A 22,953-nucleotide genomic window follows, 5' to 3' on the forward strand; every position below is an offset into this window, starting at 1 on the left:
CCCAGGAAGGGTGCCATGAATAATGGCCCCCTCCCAGGCTAGAAACACCAGCCGTCAGCCGCCCCAGAAATGGCGCATCCATAGGATGCGCCAATTCTGGCACTTAGCCTCGCTCTTCCACGCTGCCCTGGTGCGGTGGCAGGGGGTAATAGTGGTGGGGTTCATGTCAGCGCCAGCTGCCATGAAGCACAGGTTAGTAATGATGGGCGTCTATAAGACACCCCCATTACTAACCTACAAAGTGTTAAAAGAAAAAACACACACTACACCCAGAAAAAAATAATTTATTTGAAATAAAACACACAATTTTATTTAATTCTTAGTTTACTAAAAATGATAGTAACCTGTCCACGTTCCTGCGCTGATCTCCCATGCACAGCAGTCACATCTGGAGATGCTGACAGCTGTCATGGCTGCTGTAAGCTCACGCTGCCGGGAACACGTCCGCTCCCGGCAGCGGGAGCCACTGACTGAGGTCACCGGAGTGCATTCAGGCAGCGCAGCTCCGGAGACCTCCTTTACGGCACTGCTGTACCGTGGGAATTTCTCACGATACAGCAGGGCCGTAAAGGAGCTAACCGGAGCAGCGCTGCCTGAACTCCGGTGAACCCTTACGGCCCCGTCATTCTAGCGGCGGCAGCGGTTCAGAGCGGTCACATTCTATGTGGCTGCTCTGAACTGGAGATCTTCGTGGGACACTCGTGGACTGCTACGGAGGGGTAAGGATAAGGTTGTGGTTTATTATTTCATATTTTATTACAGGAGATCGATGGCTTCGGGGAATTAGGTGTCTAGGTGAGTATAGGTGTAGTTTTTTATTTTTTACTTTATTTTAGGTGGCGATCGGCGGGGACAGGTAATGTATGAACTAATTTATTGTAGGTAACCACTGGCCACCAATGACATGTATTTAACATTTATTGGGGACACAGTAGGGCAATTTAAATAGCAGGATCAGGCTGATGGGAACTACTGCTCCCATCGAGCTGATCCTGCTGGCAGGAGTGGACGGGGGACAGACATAGGCCGATGGGAGTAGTAGTGTCACATCGGCCTATGTCTGCCTGCACGCACAGACACCGCGCACACACACCGCGCACACACACCGCGCACACACACCGCGCACACACACCGCGCACACACACCCCGCACACACACCCCGCACACACACCCCGCACACATCGCACAGACACCGCACACACCCGCACAAACATCGCACACACACCCCGCACACACACCCCGCACACACACTAATCATGACGGGTCTGGGAGGTGAGGCTGACCTGTGCGGCCGTGGGAAAGTTCATGTGAGTTCATGCAGTCAAGCATGAACTCACATGAACCCTCTGAGGGCACCGCGGCGACTTCAAATGAACAGCTGATCGGCATCACCTGATACCTCAGCTGTTCATTTGAAATAACCGGCGGGAAAGCGCAGCACAGAACGGGAAAGCCGGCGGTGAAGTCTTTTCACTGCCGGCTTCCCCGCCCGGGTCCTTCGCTCCTTGGTGCTGCGCTCCCCGCCCGGTCCTAATTTACGATTGGGATGGGAGGTGGCGAGGGGAGCGGAGGATCGGGGTGGGAGGCTGCGGGGAAGCAGTATGGGGCTGTGTGATTGTTTAAAAGCCGGCGGCTTTTTACCGCGCGCCGGCTTTTAAACAATCAGGAGAATTCTCCCCCGCTGGGATGGCATTCTGATGACAGGCTGGATCGCGCTGCCATCCAACTTGTCATCCTTCACAGACACTGCAGAGCGCAGGCATTATGGGAACTTCCGATTCCGGTATCCGATATTGTAAAAGTATCGGAATTAAGTATCGGAATTCCGATACCGCGAATATCGGCCGATACCCGATATTACAGTATCGGAATGCTCAACACTAGTAATGATCCTTTCACATTACCTTCAGAAGATCTGCTTGCTTTTATGTATATCTACACCAAAAGATAGATTCTATTGTTAAAGGGGAAACACCTGATCTTTCTAACAGGACACTAATGGGGCCTTAACAAAATCTGCAAAATTCATTCTCAGAGTAACTGCCTTTGTCTTTCCATTGCTGAGAACAAATAAAGTGAAGATCTCCACGATCGTATAACTAAAAGCTTATGAGCCCCAGTGCAAAATCTACAACAGTGTCCCCAACTAGCACAGCTCTTTAAAGGGAACCTGACAGCTGATTCCTGCTGCCTGACCCATGGGCAGCATATATCAGGCACTGGCTGTATGATTTCAGCCATGTATCATTGACTGTGAGAAGATGCAGCGTTTCAGGCTGCTTCCCTTGAGTGACAGGTCTCTCCCTGTGATCATGTATCAGACACTGGGGAGCAGCTGCCAGGGATCTTACTGTCTGACTAGTCTCCTGTGCTGCTTGGTCCTCGGTTGGCTTTTAAGGTAAGTTTTCCCCTGAAATGCCACAGCATTTCAGACCTAACCATACATGACTTAAAGGGGTTGTCGGGTTCAGATCGATAAGTCTGCAGTCACTGTGTGTCTGCAGACTTATGAATCCCCCCAGCGCACACACTGTACACTGCAGGGATTCACTGGTTTCTGAGCCGGGACCAGCGGTGATGTATGTGCTATACATACTCGTGGCCATACACTTGTATGAAGTGAGGCTGCGCCCTCTAGTCACCAACACCCACTGGACGGCGACATCTTTAGTCAAGGCACAGACTCGCTCAATATAAGTATATGGAGCGAAGCTGTGCCCACTAGTCAGGCTTTGGCCAGGACTATGTATAACTCATACATACCCTCCGGTCCCAGCTCAGAAATCAGTGAATCCCTGCAGGGTACAGTGAACGCGCTGTGGGGATTCATAAGTCTGCAGTCACACAGAGTGACTGCAGACTTATCGATTTGGACTGGACAACCTCTTTAAATCATACAGACGTTGTATAATATGTGCATCGGGCAGCATGTATCAGCTGTCAGATTCCCTTTAATAGCATTGGTCTTCTCATATGGGCCAATGGGACTTGTTGGATACTCCTAGGCTCCGGGATCTGCATGATTACAGCCCATACACTCACTATCGTTACACCCTTTGCTCTCCATATTTGCTTCATCCCTCACCTTCAGTCCCTACCGAGTAGATAGGATACTTCCTCTACTAGACACCACAGGATTGTGCAGTCGGAGTATCACTTTATACACATGGCCGGGTGGTTGTTATAGTATTATGTGATGGAGGTATTATTATCTGGAGTAAAGAAGAAAGAGAAGCCTCCAGATCTGTGAATTTGGAGTAAAAAAATATATTAGAAGTTGTAAATTTGGTCCTAATATTGGAAAATATTGAAAAATGGAGGCAAATAATATCAGAAACTTGAGAAACTCAATTTTTATTTCTTTTTTTTCAGGCAAAATTGGCATTCCAGAAAGACATGATCAAGCCTTTAACACCGACCTTCTTGTCTTCACCCCTTGCAGCTGCTGTAACGTCGACACTCTCACTACCACCACGGCCCCACAATTCTCTGTTTCAGGGGTCCGGTTTAACCCCTACCTTTTTAAGACCAGCACATGCCTCCATTCGAGCTACTACAGCCTCCATTCTCTTTGCACCGTATTAGTATAATATAGTGCCGGGTAGTAGCCTAGAATGGACAAAGGACTAGAAACTACAGCTCCGTTACAGACTCCTGTCGTCGCTTCTCTTAAAGGGCCACCTGACGATCAGAGAGCGCACAGGCTCAGCCATTCTTTGCCATTATGAAAAAGCTCAGTAAACAATCACTGACATACTTGCAGTTCGTGTCGTGAAAAGCAAGCTCTTTCTAAGCTCATGTAGGATTGTTTTTGCAACTTTGTGATTTTTTGATTTTTTTTTTATGTATCATCAGCGAATGCAGTTGTTTTTTCTTTTTTTTTTGTTTGTTTTTTTTTGTTGTTTTTTTTCCTGGCAGACTTGAAAATGGGGGTCTTCCTAGTCCTTTGATGTAAATACATGTTTGGAATCCAAATGTCCTATCTTGGAGTGTGGAAACTATAGACTAAAATAAAGTGCTTTATCGTGGATAACACCAAATCAGTGGCTAACATAAAGTATTATTCTATGTGATCAACGTGTAAAGTTTACAGGGAACGTGTAGTATTGTTCTTGACCCAAATGTCGTTGTGTCTTGTAGAGTTCTAGAATCTAAATGCTGTGTTACAAATGGAAGGCAACTCAGCTTTGATGCAATTTTATTTTTTCATTTTCGTTCCAATTTTTGATAGATGATCCAACCTAGAAAAGCCATATTACATTATGCTGTCATCGAGAGAAATCATCTATGTTGCTTTAGTCTATGGATCAGCTAAGATACTGGTAAAGTAGAGCAAATATATATTTAATATATATATATACTGTATATACCCAGAAAGTTAGATGACCACATAGAACATTTCATTACTCTCACATGGAGGTAATAAGTTCTGTAAGAATAATAAATGGTCTATTTTCTGTTTTAAATCTATTTTCTTTATTTTTTATTTTTATTAAAGCCACTTTGGATTTTTTTTTGTGGCTCTTTAATGCAATAATGTACAGAGTATAAGGTATTTATAGTCAAATATCTGTCCTTTTTTTTATTTCTAAACACTTATTGTAATACTGGCATTTTATTGAAGTTGTGTGGAAATAAAAGGGTAACAGTTAAAATGTTCAATTTTTCGGTTGTCACAGCACATTGAACAATGGAGCACAAAAGAGAGCCTTTTCAAGCACATTCGTTTAGCTTATTTTTCTGCGGCCATTAATGGTTTCAATCTCTGTGTAATTTTTTTTAATGTACCTTTTCAATAAAATATCAAAAGCATGAATTGTATGTGTTTTTTTGTCATCTTAGAGTAGGTGTCATTCCAGAATGAGTCCACTAGGTGGCAGCACTAGATATTACAAGTTCTGCATTCAAAATCTCAGAAACAAAATATAGATTTTTTTGCTTTATGAATTTGTTTTTTTATGTTCCTTTACAAGAAAAGAAAAATAGAATTTATGCAGCGGATAGATGTAGGAAAAATGGACATAATCTTGTAAAAAAAAATATAGGATCTGTGACAAAGTCACCTAAAGGAAGTTCAAGCATACATGTGAACAAACTTTTAAGTCTCCGTCAGGGCCAGCATCAGTACCTAGTAAATTTAGGGCCCGAACAAATATTAGGGCCCACTGCATCGCGGGACCCACTTGTCCCAAATTTACATTGGCGATATCAGCCATACATGCACAGCAAATGTGTGATCATGCAATTGCAATGCAAGATGTTTCCTTTAAAATATATATATTTTATTTTATCTCTAAAGGAAATATTTTTTATTGCTTCTATATAGTGATTATATATATATATATATATATATATATATATATAAAATCATATATGCAAAGTTCAAATCACCCACCTTTTCCAAGAAAGTAGATACAATCTAAAAATAAATAAGTTAAATGTAACTGTCTAAACTAATAAACTATCATAATATAATAATAACAACTACAGCTTATACTGCAAAAAACAAGCCCTCATACAACTCTATGGACCGAAAAAAACAAAAAACAGAAGTGAATAGGTAGCTGTCATGCACGCAGGTGGCGCACGTGGTTCGTGGACCCACTGTGCCACAGGACCGGGTCTGTCTGGCAAGTGGCGCAGCTAAGCAGCTACCTGGTTTTCACTGAAGCTCCTGATGGTGGAGACAGACTGTGCTGCAGGTAGCCATCAGATACCATTCCTAGGTAGTTAGTTGCCGGTACTGCAGCTGCCGATCCCAGGCGTCAGGTTCGCTCACACGGACTTGGGCTACGTTCAGAGTGAGCTGCTTTGGATACTGTTTTTAGCAGTCCGGATAGACGGGTTACTCGGATAGGCATACGTTCTGACACACAGGCCTCAAATACTGATTCAGTGACTGGCCACACATGAACAAGGGGACGGGGTTCAGACACCGGCTGCCCAAGGACCGGGGAAGAGCGTTCAGGCGCTGGCCCCCAAGGACAAGGGGAGCATATTCAGGCACCAGCCGCACAGGGACCAGGGGAGTATGTTCTTGCACTGGCCGCACAAGGACCAGGGGTTCGGGTTGAAGACTGGCTGCACCAGGTTGTTTGTTTTGAGGACACTGGCCTCACAAGGACTACACACTAATGAATTCCATTGCTTCGGCAACTCCCTAAGTGAGTCTTTTATACAAGATGTCTCCCAGCTATTGGCTTGGAGCCATCTTGCAGGTGCATCATTATACTAAATGTCTCTCAGATACAGGCGCATGCTGCCCCTTTAAGAGCAGGGGAGCCGTGCACCAGGCGAGCCGCCGGGAGGTGCGGCAAGCACACACAAACCAGGAAGCGGGGAACTTGCCGGGGACCAAACTGCGGCGTTGGGCTGTGAGTAGATCGGTGTCTCTGCATGGTGGGGGAATGGGAGCCAAGTGGGGACACCAGCAGCAGCATTACAGGATCCACTGGGACTCTGCTGACCAAAGGCCTGTACAGGATCCTCGCTCAGACATTAGGACAAAATATTTTGTTCAGTAAAATTTCAGACCCCATGAAAGAACACAACAGACCCCTATTATAGTCATGGTTGTCTATTGGGTACTGCTGGTGTCCGTCATGCGATGGATTGTGCAATGCAATTAATTAGATAAGGGAGCAGAGTTATGACACTAAAGGGAACATTGCGAGGCTGCAGACGAGTGGGTTAAATTCTGCGCTGCCAGTAGTCCAGCGATAACCAGGAGACAAGAACTAAAGAAACGCGGTTTATTGGTCAATGCATTTCGAAGTGACACACTTCTTCATTGAGACAAACCACATCCAGTCTATTGTCAGTTACAGGCACTATCTCTATGTGCTGACATTATGTATCCACAAGAGGACGCTGTCTGTCCTCAGCGGTAGTTAATCATCTTCTGTACTACTTCACCATTATCTTCAATTGAAAATTGAAAAATTCACATTGCTCAAAAGTTAACATCTCTAACAAGTGTGGAAGGTTATTTTTCACAAAAGTTCAGACATTTTTCCTAATATCCCCTCCCTCCAAACTGCACTCAAAAGCCCCAAGCGGTGTAGGGAGATTTCCTGGGGTTGTCACATTATGGAGGGGCTTTAGCTGTCCCCTCACTGGCCAGTGACATAGAGGAGACATAGATTCTTAAAATTGTCTTCACTTATTTAAAATACTAAACAACTAAAGTCAAACAAAACCAGTTTATAAACAGGGCAAACTGAGCAGTAACATCTGGAATTTCAGCATTACATAATGTTCATTTCTAGAAACTAGGAGGTAGAGGAGCAGTCAAAATTGTGACCTGGGTGTACCGAGTCTGCGGTAATTGTATCTGCTCACAACAATATCTTAGTCCAGGATTAAGTAATAAAAGTCAGTTCCTGGACCGAAATGGAAATATGAGCAAATAATTTTTGGACTGAAGGCATCCAATGAGGTCGCCTCATATTAACATGACATAATCCGGAGCAGACGGTATTTTATGAGAGGGTTATTTTCCTTACTGAAAACAGCTGTCTATTCACGACAGACACTTACTTAAAAGTTAGGCTACTGCAACATAGTGCAAAATGTGCAAGCCAATGGCAGATAGTTCTAGCAAGATCTTTAACCCAAATACAGGCTTAGTGATGACAAAGTGACCCCAACACACAGTGGTGCTTGAAAGTTTCAAAAAACTGACCGTCACTTCCAAACAAAAATATTAAACAAACAAATTAAAGCCAGACTCTGTGACACTATAGTATGCAAATATTGAATATGTGAAATTGGAATTGCATTACTGCTATAGAAAATAAGTTAAAAATGAAGAAACCTAGCGCATAAATTGGCCAATTTATGTTTGTCCAACATCCAGTGACAAGGCGATCTTCTCTGGTGGGAACCTAACCTATTAAGATACCTCTCCCGGCCTGAAAGCCTACAATTTCTATAGCACTAATGCAATTCCAATTTCATATATTCAATATTTGCATACTATAGCGTTACAGAGCGCAGCTTTAATTTGTTAGTTACATATAGAGTGACTCTCTTAGCTTGCACCTGTTAACATTTGTCTTTCTGTTTGGAAGTGATGGTCAGTTTGAAGAAAAGTTGTTGAGGCTCATCAGGTTGGAAAAAGTTACAAAACTTTCTCCAAAGATTTGGACTAGACCAATCCGCAGTCAGAGAGATTTTATGAAAACAGAAGGAATTCAAGACCATTATTACCCTTCCCAAGAGTGGTCGACCAGGTAAGATCACTTCAAGAGCAAGGCGTATAATAGTCACAAATGAACCCTAGGAAACCTCTAAGCAACTAAAGGCTTATCACATTAGCTAATGTTAATGGCCATGAGTCCACCATCAGTATGATGATGAACAACAAGGTGCACATGGCAGGATTGCAAGTAGAATCCCACTGCCCTCTAAAAAGAACATTGCTGCCTGTGTGCAGTTTTCTAAAGCTCATCTGGACCAGCCAGAAGGCCACTAGAGCAATATTTTGTGGACCAATGAGACCAACATAGAGTTTTTTTGTTTAAATGAGAATCCTTAAGTTTGTAGAAAGAACAATACTGCATTACTGTATAAAAAACACATACATCTGTGAAACACAGTGATGGGTAGTATCATGGTTCGGGCATCTCGGACTTGCCATTATTGATGGAACAATGAATTCTTAATTTTCCAACAAATTCTAAAGGAAAATGTCAGCACATCTGTACCTGGGATAAATTTCAAGACAACGTGGATCACACAGCAAGATAACGACCCAAAGCACACAAGTCATTGTACAAAAGAATGGTTAAAAAAGAATAAAGTTAAAGTTTTGCAATGACCAAGTCAAAGTCCTGACCATAATCCTATAGAAATGTTGCAGAAGAACCTGAAGCGACCAATTCATAAGAAAAAAAACACAAACGTAAGAGTTGAAGCTGTTTTGAAGGAATGCTGTAAAATTTCTCCAAGCCGATGTGCTGGGCTAATCAATAATTACCGAATATGTTTAAATGCAGTTATCCCTGTTCAAGTCACACCAGACACTAAATGCCAATGTTCTCATACGTTCGCAACATACTGTTATGTGATATGGGATCATTTTTCTTATTTAAAAAATGACGGCAAGTACTTTGGACTCATTTGCTTAATTTGATTCTCTTTATCTACTTTTCGGACTTGTGCGAAAATCTGATGAAGTTTTAGGTCAAATGTATGCAGAAATTTGGAAAATTCTGGAGGTTCACAAACTTTCAAGCACCAACGCAGATAAATAAATTCAGCCCCTCGCCATGCCGTCTGCCAGCATGGTCTTATAGGATGGTATAGTTGTAATAGGCTAGTTTGTGAAGTTTCTTACCTCCTAAAAATTCCACTATCACCTGTGAGTGGTGTTAATGAAAAGTGGAAGCGTTTTGAAATCACAGCAACTCAACCACGAAGTGGAGACCACATAAAGTTGCAAAGCGGAGTCACCGAGAGCTGAGGAGCAGAGGGCAAAAAAGTCACCAATGCTTTGCTGACTCCATAAATGCGAAGTCCAAATCTCCTCTGTCATTTACAATAGAACAAAAACTATGCCTCCACCAGGAACTTAATGCAGGGGCCGACATACTGCCGATGCAGGGGCCGACATACTGCTGGTGCAGGGGCCGACATACTGCCGATGCAGCTGCACCAGGCCCGAGCAGGAGGGGGCCCAAGAGATCCATCACAGAGCTGTCAGCATCATTAACACTAAACAGGAGAGGCAGGGCCTCACTCTGCTACACACTACACAAGATTATGATGAAAGCCCCCCCCCCTCCTTGTGTAAGGGTTAATTCTACTATCTGTTCTTATTTATGTGCAGACTCTGCTGGGAGGGAGGGAGTCTTGCTGTGATTCCCCCTCTGCTACTGACACCTGACCTGCCTGTGCCCTGCTGCTGATCTGAGGTTGTGAGAATAGGGGGAGGTGTTGGGAGGGAGATCACTGAAGCAGGATATTAACCATGTCCTGATCACTATTAGAGGGGTCTCCAGAGCACCCTTTCATACACCATTATAAAGTTATAGGCACTGCACACTGACATTTGTGCCTCATTGCCTGTCAGCCAATCATAGACTTTGCTTTATAAGCACATCTTGCTGACAGGGGATGATATTCAAGTGTCTTCAGTACCCTGGAGTCACAGCTTGGAGCGGGAAGCTTCAGCAGAAGACGACCTTGACCTAGACCGACAGGATAGTAAGACACGCAGCCTCTCGTGTGAAAGTTCTGGAACAGTATTGTTTTAAAAAAAAATCAAAAATTATTATATGAACATGTTGGCAACAGTAGTCACCTGCGGAAAGTGCCGGTCACATATCCACAAGTTGTGTGCACAGCAGCTGCCAGTGACATGCACTAATATGGTCTATACCTGGCAGGTGGCCGCTGCAATCTCACATAGAGCATAAGTCTGTATCACTGAAGTCCCCTGGTACACTGATCATTATGGGGTCAGTCTCCTGTCTGTTGAACATGGGCATCATACTGGCCCAATGTACAGTACAATTGTTCAAATGGGCCTGTTACATCCCTTAAAATAAATTACAGTCCTGATTGCCAGTGCAAGTGGGCGGTCGCGTGATCGCTTGTATGTGATCTGTGCTGCTGTTGTAAGCAGCATGTACACAGTGTGTGGACCCATAGGATTACTATCCACCCCATATACTGCTCTATGTGTGTGCTGCTTACAAGAGCAGCGTACTTCAGAGCGGTGTTTTGAGCAATTGGTGGGGGTTTCAGGACCCAGACGCCCACCGATCACAAGCTATTTGCAGTGCCTATTGTATATTTAACAAAAAAATTGTTATAATACTAAATAAAATGACTGGTTCACTTTAAAGAACTATATTAATTTTAATGCCAAACTCTGCTTGCAGACAGCGATCACAGACGGCTCCTGCCAGCGATTCAGCGGCTTCTGCGGGGAGAAGCCCCCTGTCAATCATCATGACGTTGGCAGTGATCTCCCATCAACAGAGCAGCCCGGAAAAAAAAGATGCTCTGTTTATGTGAAGCATCAGAATCACAGGCCAAAGCCGTCTGTGACCCCTCTATGCCAGCACTGGGTAGGACAGACAGGATGTTACCAACAATCTGCCTGTTAGCTCATAGGCCCATAGTAAAAAAAAAAAAAAGTTCTGGATAATCCCTTAAAGTTTTGAAAAAAAAATCAATTTCTCCTAACTACAGTATTATTTCCTCCAATATGTAAAGCAGTGAGAGTCTGGACCACTTGATAAGTGATAGGCCACAATAAGCACGTCCAACGTATCAATGGCATGGCTGCGTTCTTAAATATCGAACTTACATTTATTGTTTAGATTTTATAATTGTGTTCTAAACTAGTAATAAATATAACAATCTATATGTTTATATAACATTGTTGCATTATGAAGGTGGGGGGCCCAGAAATATTTCTTGCACAGGGGCCCTCTGCAGTCTGTGTCCGCCCCTGACTTAATGACATGGGTTTCCAAGGCCGAGCATCTGCATGCAAGCCTTACATCACCAAGCCCAATCATTCAATAGAGTGGTGTAAAGCTGTCACCACTGGACTCTAGAACAATGGAAATGTTTTCTGTGGAGTGACGGATCACTATCTGGAGAACGTTACCTGTCTGACTGCATTGGGCCAATTGTAAAATTTTGTGAAAGAGGAATAATGCTATTAACATTTATTATTATAGCGCCATTTATTCTATGGCGCTGTAAATGTGAAAGGGGTATACATGATAAAAAATAAGTACTATAATCTTGAACAATACAAGTCATCCACTGGTACAGGAGGAGAGAGGACCCTGCCCGTGAGGGCTCGCAATCTACAAGGGATGGGTGAGGATACAGTAGGTGAGGGTAGAGCTGGTCGTGCAGCGGTATGGTGGAGCGGTGGTTACTGCAGGTTGTTGGCTTGTCGGAAGAGGTGGGTCTTCAGGTTTCTTTTGAAAGTTTCCACGGTAGGCGAGAGTCTGATATGTTGGGGTAGAGAGTTCCAGAGTAGGGGGGATGCACAGGAGAAATCTTGTATACGATTGTGGGAAGAGGAGATTAGAGGGGAGTAGAGAAGGAGATCTTGTGAGGATCGGAGGTTGCACGCAGGTAAGTACCGGGAGACTAGGTCACAGATGTATGGAGCAGACAGCTGTGGATGGCTTTGTATGCCATGGTTAGGTTATGCACACAGTGCCTGCGCTGTGAGGATTCACAAGTCTGCAGTCACAAAGAGTGGCTGCAGACTTGTACCCTAAGGCCAGAAAACCCCTTTAATGTGTGTACGGATTTAGAAGGAAATGTCCTGAAATCTCCTGGAAATGTAATGTGTGTGGGTGTCACAATACTTTTATCTATATATTATAGATAGATAGAAATATAAATACATTACTGGAAATCGCAATATAGCAGAGACATAGCTAGAGGGAGACGGCGGGACAATGGTGGGGAATGCACCACTTGCCGTGCGGCATTGATCAGGGTTTATAAGTATAGAACTAGGGCATTGGGCTGGATTTTTGCCCCAGGTGATGAAAGCCTAACTGTGACACTACAGGATGATATTGATCATCATGGAATTACAGTATACCATTCCTTTCAAGTGCATGTAATACAGCCATCCAGAATCGCTTAGCTAAATGCAGTTTACGTCTTTGTACTACTGTATATTCATATTCACGGCGCAGAACAGTCTGAACATTTGATGCAATGTGTAATTTGCATATTAACCGGTGAACGCGTTCATCAATGCCTTGCTTATGGTAGCGGCGCTCTGAATGTTATTATGTGGATTTCAGATGTACTTGATTAACACACAATATTGCATTGTATTGAGGCTTGTCTGCCAAAAGAAACTCTCTGGAGACACGGACAGCTGGTTAGAAAGTTCATGAATTTAATTGCATAAAGGACTAATGTTTAACTAAAACGTTCAGAATGAATAACACTGCCGAGCTTATATCAACTCCGCAGAATGATATTTTATAGGAAAGGTCATGTGCAATTGCACAAAACCACTGGTGAGTTTTCCTGACATATTAGCAAACATAAGGCAGTGATTATATCACACACAAAAAAATCCCAATTTTTATCATGTCTTGTGCAGCGACTTGGGCGCACTTTCTTCCTGTGCTGTAGCCTGTATTCCAACTGTTAACTCTTTATTCACAGAGTTAAAGAGGTTTTCTGTTTTCAGTAAACTATTTTCACCAGGCGCAGTTTAGTGTAAAAAAAAAACAAAACTGTGCTTTATTTACCCTCTCTCGGTCCAGCATTAAGTCTCCGCCACTTCCATAGTCTGTTTTTCTTATCTGCAGCTCTGATGTCACACTGACAGCGCTGCAGCCAATCACTGAGCTCAGCGGCTCAATAAGCTGGGCAGGAGAGCATACACAACACTGGACTTGGGGAGGGTAAGAAAATGAAAAAGGAAAATCACAAGGTTAGAGATGGTAGATCATAAGATAATTTTGGCACTGCTACAATGCCACCCTGTGACTCGAGAAACTCGGCCATTACCGCAGTTCTTTCTGAGATCTGTCCACACCTAGACACACTTCTGAAAGATTGGTGGGGTTTGAACCACTTGGCAGAATGGGGCATATCTATACCCATTATAGAAGAGTGGCTGTGAACATCGTCGATGACTGCTCCATTCATGCCCCATGGGACTGAAGAATGCTGCACTCAGACTTTACCACAGGTCACATAGAGAATAAATGTAGCAGCAGTCGGCCAAGTGCACTGCCACTCCATTCCAATGGGGATAAAAGTGCACCGTTCTGCCAATCAGTAGCTGTCTAACCACTGGGACCCCCACAGATGTATAAATTTTCACTAATCTTATGAATGAGTGATAACATATTTTCCCGAGACAAACCCTTTAAATCCTGCAATGTTACTGACGCACCCCCTGGGCCATATTCTTTAGGGGAATACCCAGAGCCGGATCAGATGGGGGTTGTAGTCTCCGAGTGGCTGTGACCCGGTCCGTGCCCAGGGTGTCAAGCTCAGAGTGTGTGGCAGTCCTACAGATGTTACAAAGTTCTTTATGTCGACTACGCCACCCGTTGGATTGCGGTCACTACGGCCGCCGCTGCAGCAGGGTCCGCTGAGGCTGATGGTGTTGGTGCAGCTTTAGATAGTATAACCCCCAACGGGAGGGGTATGGCCTCAGGGGGTCAGGTGCAGAGGATGGGGGTTGTGGTGGTGCAGCGTAGATGATAAGTAAAGACAGAGTCGGGTTGTGCAGTTCAGGGTGTTTACTTACTGCAGATATTCCGGTCACTCCGGCCTTGAGTGACCACCCGAGCCGTGCTGCGTCCACCAGGTCCTGGATTCAGCCAACCCCCAAGCAAGTCCGGAGCGTGTCCCTGAGCCCTCCTTCTTGTCCTTTCTTCTGGCCGTCCCCACCAGGGATCCACCTAGGTCCAGCTCCCTCGGGCCTTCTGTTGGGAGACCCTTGGCCTTGGGTTCCCTGACCCTACACGTGGTTTGCCTTCAGGGTGGATGTGGTGGGTGGCCGTGGCAGATCCTGCCCACGGCCTCCGGTCTCTGGCTGAGGTATGCTTTAGCCCCCACCAGTTTGGGATCCGGTACCCTTTTGCCAACTCTTCACCCTGTGTTTGTATGTGGGTTCTCAGAGTTCCTTCTGTTTCCCCCTCTGGGTCTTTCTTGCTCCACTCTCACTCTCTCTGGGGCTTGGAGCTGCTCTTCTGCTCTCTTCCTCTGGCTTTTCTGCAAAAGGCTGACTTCTCTCAGACTGACTGACCTCTCACAGACTGACCCTGATCTTAGATGGTGCCCACCTTAAATACTCCCTCTATGTGTGAGCTCAGGTGACCAGCACCCAATGAGCTCCTATCTTTACCCAGGCTGCTCCCCCTATCTGCCCCTACACTACTGGGATGTACCACCCCCCTCCCACTCCAGCCAGGAACAGACTCGGTCGTACCTGCACATTTCTAAGTGGGAGTACCGTTGGTCTGCTCCTCGGAAATGGGATGTGTGTAGTGCATGCAGCTTTCTGAGCTCAGATCCACACTCCATCCTTACCCGGGAGTGGAATACCACACCTCTGGTTGAGGTGCAATACCCCTGTAGCAGCCGAATCCTCAGGGTGCTACATTCCCCCCTGGTAAATCACAGCACGTCCTCGGGCTGTAAGATATAAAACACCAAAACATACAATTTTTGCATAAACATATAAAACATCATATAAAACATTATATATATATATATATCAATAAAACTTTTCATATAAAACATTCTTGTAGACTTTTCCTCGCTTCTAGCTCCTCCGGTCACTGTGCAACTTATGACCGGGTAAAGTGCGACAGTCTCTTGAAGAAACATGGTTTTCTATAAAACCGGTAGGGGGCGCTTTAGGAAGCGCAACTATATACAATAGGGGATATGGCCGCTCTCAGTCCTCGGCCAGGTATTTAGGAAAGGGATGACCGCTCTCAGTCCTCGGTCAGTGGGATTAAGGGAAATACGGGTAACAGTTCAATTCTCTGGTCCCAACGGGGACTATAATAGCAGCAACGGTTCACTGTGCCCCGACGGGCAACTATATACAGCTTCTACTCCGCTGTACTCAACGACGATGTCCTCCTGCTCTTTCTTTGTGATTAACTTTAGCTTCAGACCCGTCCGGGTCCTCTTGCTCCTCTTCACACCGCAGCTCCTCCTCCGTCAGGCGATGCACATTGAGGGCGTAGGGTCCTTTGGCACACTTGTGCCGGGTGAAGGTGACCTCGTCCCCTATATACAGGTCACGTCCTCTGTGTCCCTCCGGTAGGTGGGACTCAACGTCTCTTCTTGTCACGAAGACGTCGCCTGGGGTGCGGTTATCTCGGATGAAGCCCCACCCGTGCTGCATATTAAACTTGATCACAGTCCCGGTGGAAGGGGGACCATGAGCTGCACGGGGACTCCTCCTGGCCCGGCTCTTCTGCTCCGCGCTCTTTATTTGGGCTTTTTGTTCCCGGACCCGCCTCTCTCTCCGCTCCCTCTCGAAGACCTCGAGCTGTTGCCGGCAGCACTCTGCACGCTCCGCTGCAGCTGCCCGAGTCTCCTGAGTGAACCCCATGAGGTCTTCTCCGGTGGGGTCCCACTCAAACTGTGCCTCCTCTAGCGGGGGCGAGGTCCTCTTTACGGGCTTTGGAGCCGGGATCAGGGGTTCGTCTAGGGGTCTCTCTTTCCGGAGTCGGGGATGGTGAAACTCCGGTGGCCATATAAAGGGCTGCCCATCCGGGCACGTATGTTGGGCGAACAGATCTTCTCCCAGATGCGGCACTCTTGGTTTTATGGGCGCGGTGGTGGTGGCGCCCGGGTTGCCCAGGCCTTGCGGCCAGGCCTGGGGCACCTGGAAAGTGAAGGGCACCGTAAGGACGGCGGCGCCCTGGGCTACTTGGCCCTGCGACCAGGCCGGTGGCTCCGCGGAGATAGGGGGCGCTGTTGGTATTGCGGCGCCCGGGGGTACTAGGCCTTGCGACCAGGCTGGTGGTACTTCCTGCTTGGTCACGCTCGGGGTCGAGGCGTGTGACGTCACAGGGGTCGCGGCTCCCGTTTGAGGCCTAGTCTGCGGCGGTGACGTTGCAGCGACGGGCACGGCAGGGGATACTTCGGGCTCTGCGACGGGGAGCTGGGGCAGGTACGCGGTTTCCCGGTTTGGGGTAGAGACGTCCCCTTTACCTGCCTCCTTTCGTTCGGCTCCCTTCTCGGCACCGTCTCCGGCCTTCAGTCCTCCTGCGCCATCCTCAGAGGCGGTCTGTCTCCTCGTCTCGGGTGGCGTGCTCCGCTGACGGGTTCTTGTCTGCTGGGCCATCTCTCGGCTCCACTCCGCCAACGTCTCTCGCTGCACCCGGGCCATCCTCCGTGCGAGGCCCTCCAGCGCAGTCTGTGCACACTCCCAATCTCGGGGGAGCTGTGCCAGGACCTCCACTAAGCCTAGTGGGGTCGTTGCTTCTAGCAGGCTCCTGACCAACGGGTCGGTGCTGCTCTGCTCTCCTTCCGTTGTCTCCAGCAGGCTCCTGGCCAGCGGGCCGGTGCTGCTCTGCTCTTCTTCCATCTCCGGGTAAGCTTCTTCTGGACTCAGCTCTAGGCTTCTTGTCTCCGGGTGCGCTCTCTCCAGACTGCTCCAGGCGACACCCATCTTTGCTCTCTTCTTCTCAGTCCTCCCCCTTCGAGGGCGGTCCCGGGGCCACTTGGTGATTGTCAGCTCCAGGGGCAGTTCTTTCACGCTGACAGACACCTCTAGCATCACAGTCTCTGTTGGTGGGGGCGGTTTCCACTTTTGGCGCCATTTTCGGTCCTGGCCCACGATGGGAGGTGGCCTCTTGCCACCCTCTGGCACGCCCATAATGGCGTCCGCTCTGACAAGGCGGGAAACCTTTGGAAATGGCGGGAATCGTCTCCCAGTGGCGGGAAACTCTGCAGATGGCGGGAAAAAGCTGTTAATGGCGGACAACCGGCGGGAAACGACCTGTGATGTGGTCCGATGGCGGGGACCCTCCGGAACCGGCAGGAGACTTCTTTTTGAGGTAAACTCGTTCTTTTCTTCAGGCACGCAGTACCCGGATGTTGCGGGCACGTAATCCTGCCGACTACGCCAAAGTTGACGCACCCCCTGGGCCATATTCTTTAGGGGAATACCCGGAGCCGGATCAGATGGGGGTTGTAGTCTCCGAGTGGCTGTGACCCGGTCCGTGCCCAGGGTGTCAAGCTCAGAGTGTGTGGCAGTCCTACAGATGTTACAAAGTTCTTTATGTCGACTACGCCACCCGTTGGATTGCGGTCACTACGGCCGCCGCTGCAGCAGGGTCCGCTGAGGCTGATGGTGTTGGTGCAGCTTTAGATAGTATAACCCCCAACGGGAGGGGTATGGCCTCAGGGGGTCAGGTGCAGAGGATGGGGGTTGTGGTGGTGCAGCGTAGATGATAAGTAAAGACAGAGTCGGGTTGTGCAGTTCAGGGTGTTTACTTACTGCAGATATTCCGGTCACTCCGGCCTTGAGTGACCACCCGAGCCGTGCTGCGTCCACCAGGTCCTGGATTCAGCCAACCCCCAAGCAAGTCCGGAGCGTGTCCCTGAGCCCTCCTTCTTGTCCTTTCTTCTGGCCGTCCCCACCAGGGATCCACCTAGGTCCAGCTCCCTCGGGCCTTCTGTTGGGAGACCCTTGGCCTTGGGTTCCCTGACCCTACACGTGGTTTGCCTTCAGGGTGGATGTGGTGGGTGGCCGTGGCAGATCCTGCCCACGGCCTCCGGTCTCTGGCTGAGGTATGCTTTAGCCCCCACCAGTTTGGGATCCGGTACCCTTTTGCCAACTCTTCACCCTGTGTTTGTATGTGGGTTCTCAGAGTTCCTTCTGTTTCCCCCTCTGGGTCTTTCTTGCTCCACTCTCACTCTCTCTGGGGCTTGGAGCTGCTCTTCTGCTCTCTTCCTCTGGCTTCTCTGCAAAAGGCTGACTTCTCTCAGACTGACTGACCTCTCACAGACTGACCCTGATCTTAGATGGTGCCCACCTTAAATACTCCCTCTATGTGTGAGCTCAGGTGACCAGCACCCAATGAGCTCCTATCTTTACCCAGGCTGCTCCCCCTATCTGCCCCTACACTACTGGGATGTACCACCCCCCTCCCACTCCAGCCAGGAACAGACTCGGTCGTACCTGCACATTTCTAAGTGGGAGTACCGTTGGTCTGCTCCTCGGAAATGGGATGTGTGTAGTGCATGCAGCTTTCTGAGCTCAGATCCACACTCCATCCTTACCCGGGAGTGGAATACCACACCTCTGGTTGAGGTGCAATACCCCTGTAGCAGCCGAATCCTCAGGGTGCTACATTACCAGCACATCACTCATTACTGTCCCTCCACCCAGTAACATGATGTTGTGAACCGGGCATGAGTCCATGCATGTATGCTTGTACTTGTAATGTGAAAGTGTTTATGTGCAGGTACACCTCATTTGCCATAATGAGAGGCCATATGTAAAAATTCAAGGCAAGTGTTTAAAGGATTGTGTCATAAAGATAATCCCATCCACATGTCCTATCAGGGTATATGGACAAATGAATTGTCTGGTTAAGGAAACTTAAAGGGGTTGTTCAGTGCAAACACATCATCTATACATCAGTAGGGGTCTAATCGCTTGGACCCACACTGCTTTGCAGAATGCAGAATTTTTATCCCCAATTTGGCATTTTTTCTCCATTACAAGATGGAGTAGCAGGTCATTCTTTATGGAGCTGCTGGAAAAAAATGAGCGCAACATTCCATGGGAGTGAAAGGAGCAGTGGCTGAGCATGCACACTGTCGCTCCATTCTACCAGAGATATTGCCTTGTTCTGCTAATTGGTGCAGGTCCCAGCAGCCAGACCCCCACGATCAACAAGTCATCACCTATTCGTAGAATAGATGATAACTTGTCTTCATCAGACAACACCGTTAATATCGACATTCTGAATTAATAGTTGGGAGCCTCGGTTGCTTAGTTTTAGTTGAGATTGAAAAGCATCTCTTCCTTTCTAAAGTGCCAATCTGATAGATAGACATGTATTAAAACATGGAGAATGTGTTGAAAAAATGAAATTCTGTATATTATATTGGAAAAGTTTAAGAAATGTCTGCAACAAATCTGCCTCGTTAAAAGATATACTTATAGACAGCATTTTAAAATTGAATGAAACACTTAAAAGGGTTGTTCACTACTTGGACGACCCCTTCTCAATCTGTGTTTGCCTCCAGTAAAATAATAACACTTTTACTCACCTCCAGTGCCAGTGCCGTTCCAGCGATATCGCCACCGGCTCTCCTTGGGCTCGCAATGTTACGTCATGCAATCCCTGCAGCCAATCAGTGGCCACTTTACTCTCTCTGCCTTCGGATGTATCACATACATTCAGAGGTGATGAGAGAGCTGCAACTCTGACTTCCTCTAGATGTCATTTGTCCGAAGGTGGAGAGAATGAAGCAGCCGCTGATTGGCAGCAGAGATTGCGTGACTTAACAATGTCACGCGAGCTCCAGGAGAGACAGTGCCGACACTGCTGGAACAGCGCCGACACCGCTGGAGCAGTGCTGGCACCGGAGGTGAGTATAAGTGTTATTATTTTACTTGCGGCAAACATACGGATTGAGAAGGGATAGTGCGAGTAGTGGACTATCCCTTTAATGCAGATTCCACTACAAAATTTCCAGCTGTCTTTCTCATCAACATATTATGGAGGAGACTTTCTAACAAAAGTTTGAGTTCAAAATGTACAATTTTTCTCTTGCAAAATCAGAAAAAAATTCTGCTTAGTGAAGAAAGCTACTCTCATGATAAGAAGACTTCTAGGTTTCTATAGAAAATGTCTGGCTGATTTAGGCTTTAAAATACTAGATATCCCGTGATGAATGAAACCATTCGTAGACATATACCAGTCCTGTTTACTAACATATCACCATAAATCTTCTCACATAAAATAGAATTATGAGCCGTATATCTGAAATGACAAACGTACAGTAAGTTACCTGAACGAGAAAACAGCTTGCTGCTGTCTACATATCTTATGATCCTAATAAAGCCGATGCTTCTTATGCTGGTTTACTGCCAGGCATTAATGCGGATTTCTTCTAGAGCTATCTGCTCCTTCTAGGTTCACATTATTAATGTCTTCCCCTAGTCATGCAGTACAATTTAGATAAGATGATGATAAAAACGTTGTGTTCAGAACACATTGAAATAATATAGCTCCTTGTAGATTTCTAATATGTCAGTCTGGAAAAGTTCAGCATTAATTGTAAAAGAGGTCTACCAGTCTGCATTGACATTGAACAGGATTATAAAGCTACTAGACCTGATTCATGTACTTGTGAGCTGCAAAATTAACCCAGAAAAAAAGTTATAATAAAGCAAGGAAAAAAAATCACGTTCCAACTGCTCCGTGAGTCTGAAGCTTAAAGGGGTTGTCCGGCCCAAATCTCTGTGTGACTGCAGACTTATGAATCCCCCCAGCGCACGCACTGATGATCCCCCGGAACACCATCAAATCCATTATCATCAAATGGAAAGGACATGATACCACAGATACTCCAGTCCCAAACAGAGACTGGAGTATCTTTCCATATGACCACAATAAGCCGTACACTCTATAGAGGTGGCCTTTATGGAAGAGTGGGCAGAAAAAAGCCTTTACTTACACACAAAAATTGTAAGGCTCATTTTGAGTTTGCCAAAAGACATGTGGTAGACTCCCCCCAATGTATGGTGGAAGGTGCTGTGGTCAGTTGAGACCAAAATTGAACTTTTTGGCTACCAAGGTAAATGCTATATCTGGCGCCAAACCAATACAGCTCATCACCCCAAGAACACCATCCACACAGTGAAACATGGTGGTGTCAGCATCATGCTATTGGGATGTTTTTTGGCAGCTGGGACAGGGAAAATGGTTTCAATCTGTCAGTGATTTGAGACTGGGACAGAGGTTCACCTTCCAACAAGACAATGACCCAAAGCATACTGCTAAAGCAACACTCGAGTGGTTTAAGGGGAAACATGTAAATGTTTTGGAGTGGCCTAGTCAAAGCCCACACCTTAATCCAATTGAGAATCTGTGGTCAGACTAGAAGATTGCTGTTCACCAGAGGAAACCATCTAACTTGAAGGAGCTGGAGCAGTTTTGCCTTGAGGAATGGACAAAAATCCAAGTGGCAAGATGTGGACAGCTCATAGAGACTTATGCAAAGCGACTTGCAGCTGTAATTACTGCAAAAGGAGGCTCTACAAAGTACTGACTTTAGGGGGTGAATAGTTATGCACACTGAAGTTTTCAGTTATTTTGTTCTATGTGTTGTTTGCTTCACAATAAAAAGAAAACCAAATGTTCACAGTTGTAGGTATGGTCTTTACATGAATAATGTAAACCCTCAAAATAACAGTGAAATTCCAGGTTGTGAGGTAGCAAAACACGAAAAATGCCAATGGGGTGAATACTTTCACAAGTCACTGTATATTCGGTGCATCATTACAGGAGTACACAGAGCAAATCATTTAACTACAACCCCTGGCAAAAATTATGGAATCACCGGGCTCGGAGGATGTTCATTCAGTTGTTTAATGTTGTTGAAAAAAAGCAGATCACAGACATGGCACAAAACTAATGTCATTTCAAATGGAAACTTTAGGGCTCTAAGAAACAATAAAAGAAATCAAGATAAAAAATGTGGCACTCAGTAAGGGTAATTTTTTTCAAACCAAGCAGAGGGAAAAAATATGGAATCACTCAATTCTGAGGAAAATATTATGGAATCATGAAAAACAAACACACAAAAGAACACTCCAATACATCACTAGTATTTTGTTGCACCACTTCTGGCTTTAATAACAGCTTGCAGTCTCTGAGGCATGGACTTAATGAGTGACAAACTGTACTCTTCATCAATCTGGCTCCAACTTTCTCTGATTGCTGTTGCCAGATCAGCTTTGCAGGTTGGAGCCTTGTCATGGACCATTTTCCTCAACTTCCACCAAAGATTTTCAATTGACCTTATGTGTCTTCTTTCAAGGAATGTTTTCACAGTTTTTGCTCTATGGCAGGATGCATTATCATCTTGAAAAATGATGTCACCATCCCCAAACATCCTTTCAATTGATGGGATAAGAAAACTGTCCAAAATATCAATGTAAACTTGGGCATTTATTGAAGATGTAATGACAGCCATCTCCCCAGTGCCTTTACCTGACATGCAGCCCCATATCATCAATGTCTGGAAATTTGCATGTTCTCTTCATGCAGTCATCTTTATAAATTTCATTGGAACGGCACCAAACAAAAGTTCCAGCATCATCACCTAGCCCAATGCAAATTCGCTTGTTTGTATTTGGTCCAGATTTTAGACACAGCTGACTGTGAACAACCAACATCTTTTGCAACATTGCTGATGATTTACCTTCTTTTAAGAGTTTGA

The 22,953-nt window shown here is 46.0% G+C and overlaps 1 protein-coding gene across 3 annotated transcripts in view; it reads left to right on the forward strand.

Moving 5' to 3' along the window:
* The window catches only part of ZNF385B (zinc finger protein 385B), a 528,613-nt gene extending 523,846 nt beyond the window's left edge, over positions 1 to 4,767 (forward strand). For all 3 annotated transcript variants that reach the window (XM_073646802.1, XM_073646803.1, XM_073646801.1), the window contains one exon: positions 3,373 to 4,767. In XM_073646802.1, coding sequence (XP_073502903.1) covers positions 3,373 to 3,585 — 213 coding nt within the window. In that variant the 3' untranslated portion in view covers positions 3,586 to 4,767. The remainder of the gene's footprint in view (positions 1 to 3,372) is intronic.
* The last annotated feature ends 18,186 nt before the right edge of the window (positions 4,768 to 22,953 follow it).

This window comes from Phyllobates terribilis, unplaced genomic scaffold (genome assembly GCF_046119375.1).
Source record: "Phyllobates terribilis strain yellow unplaced genomic scaffold, ASM4611937v1 Scaffold_9__5_contigs__length_417890890, whole genome shotgun sequence".
In the NCBI taxonomy this organism is placed as follows: Eukaryota; Metazoa; Chordata; class Amphibia; order Anura; family Dendrobatidae; genus Phyllobates; species Phyllobates terribilis.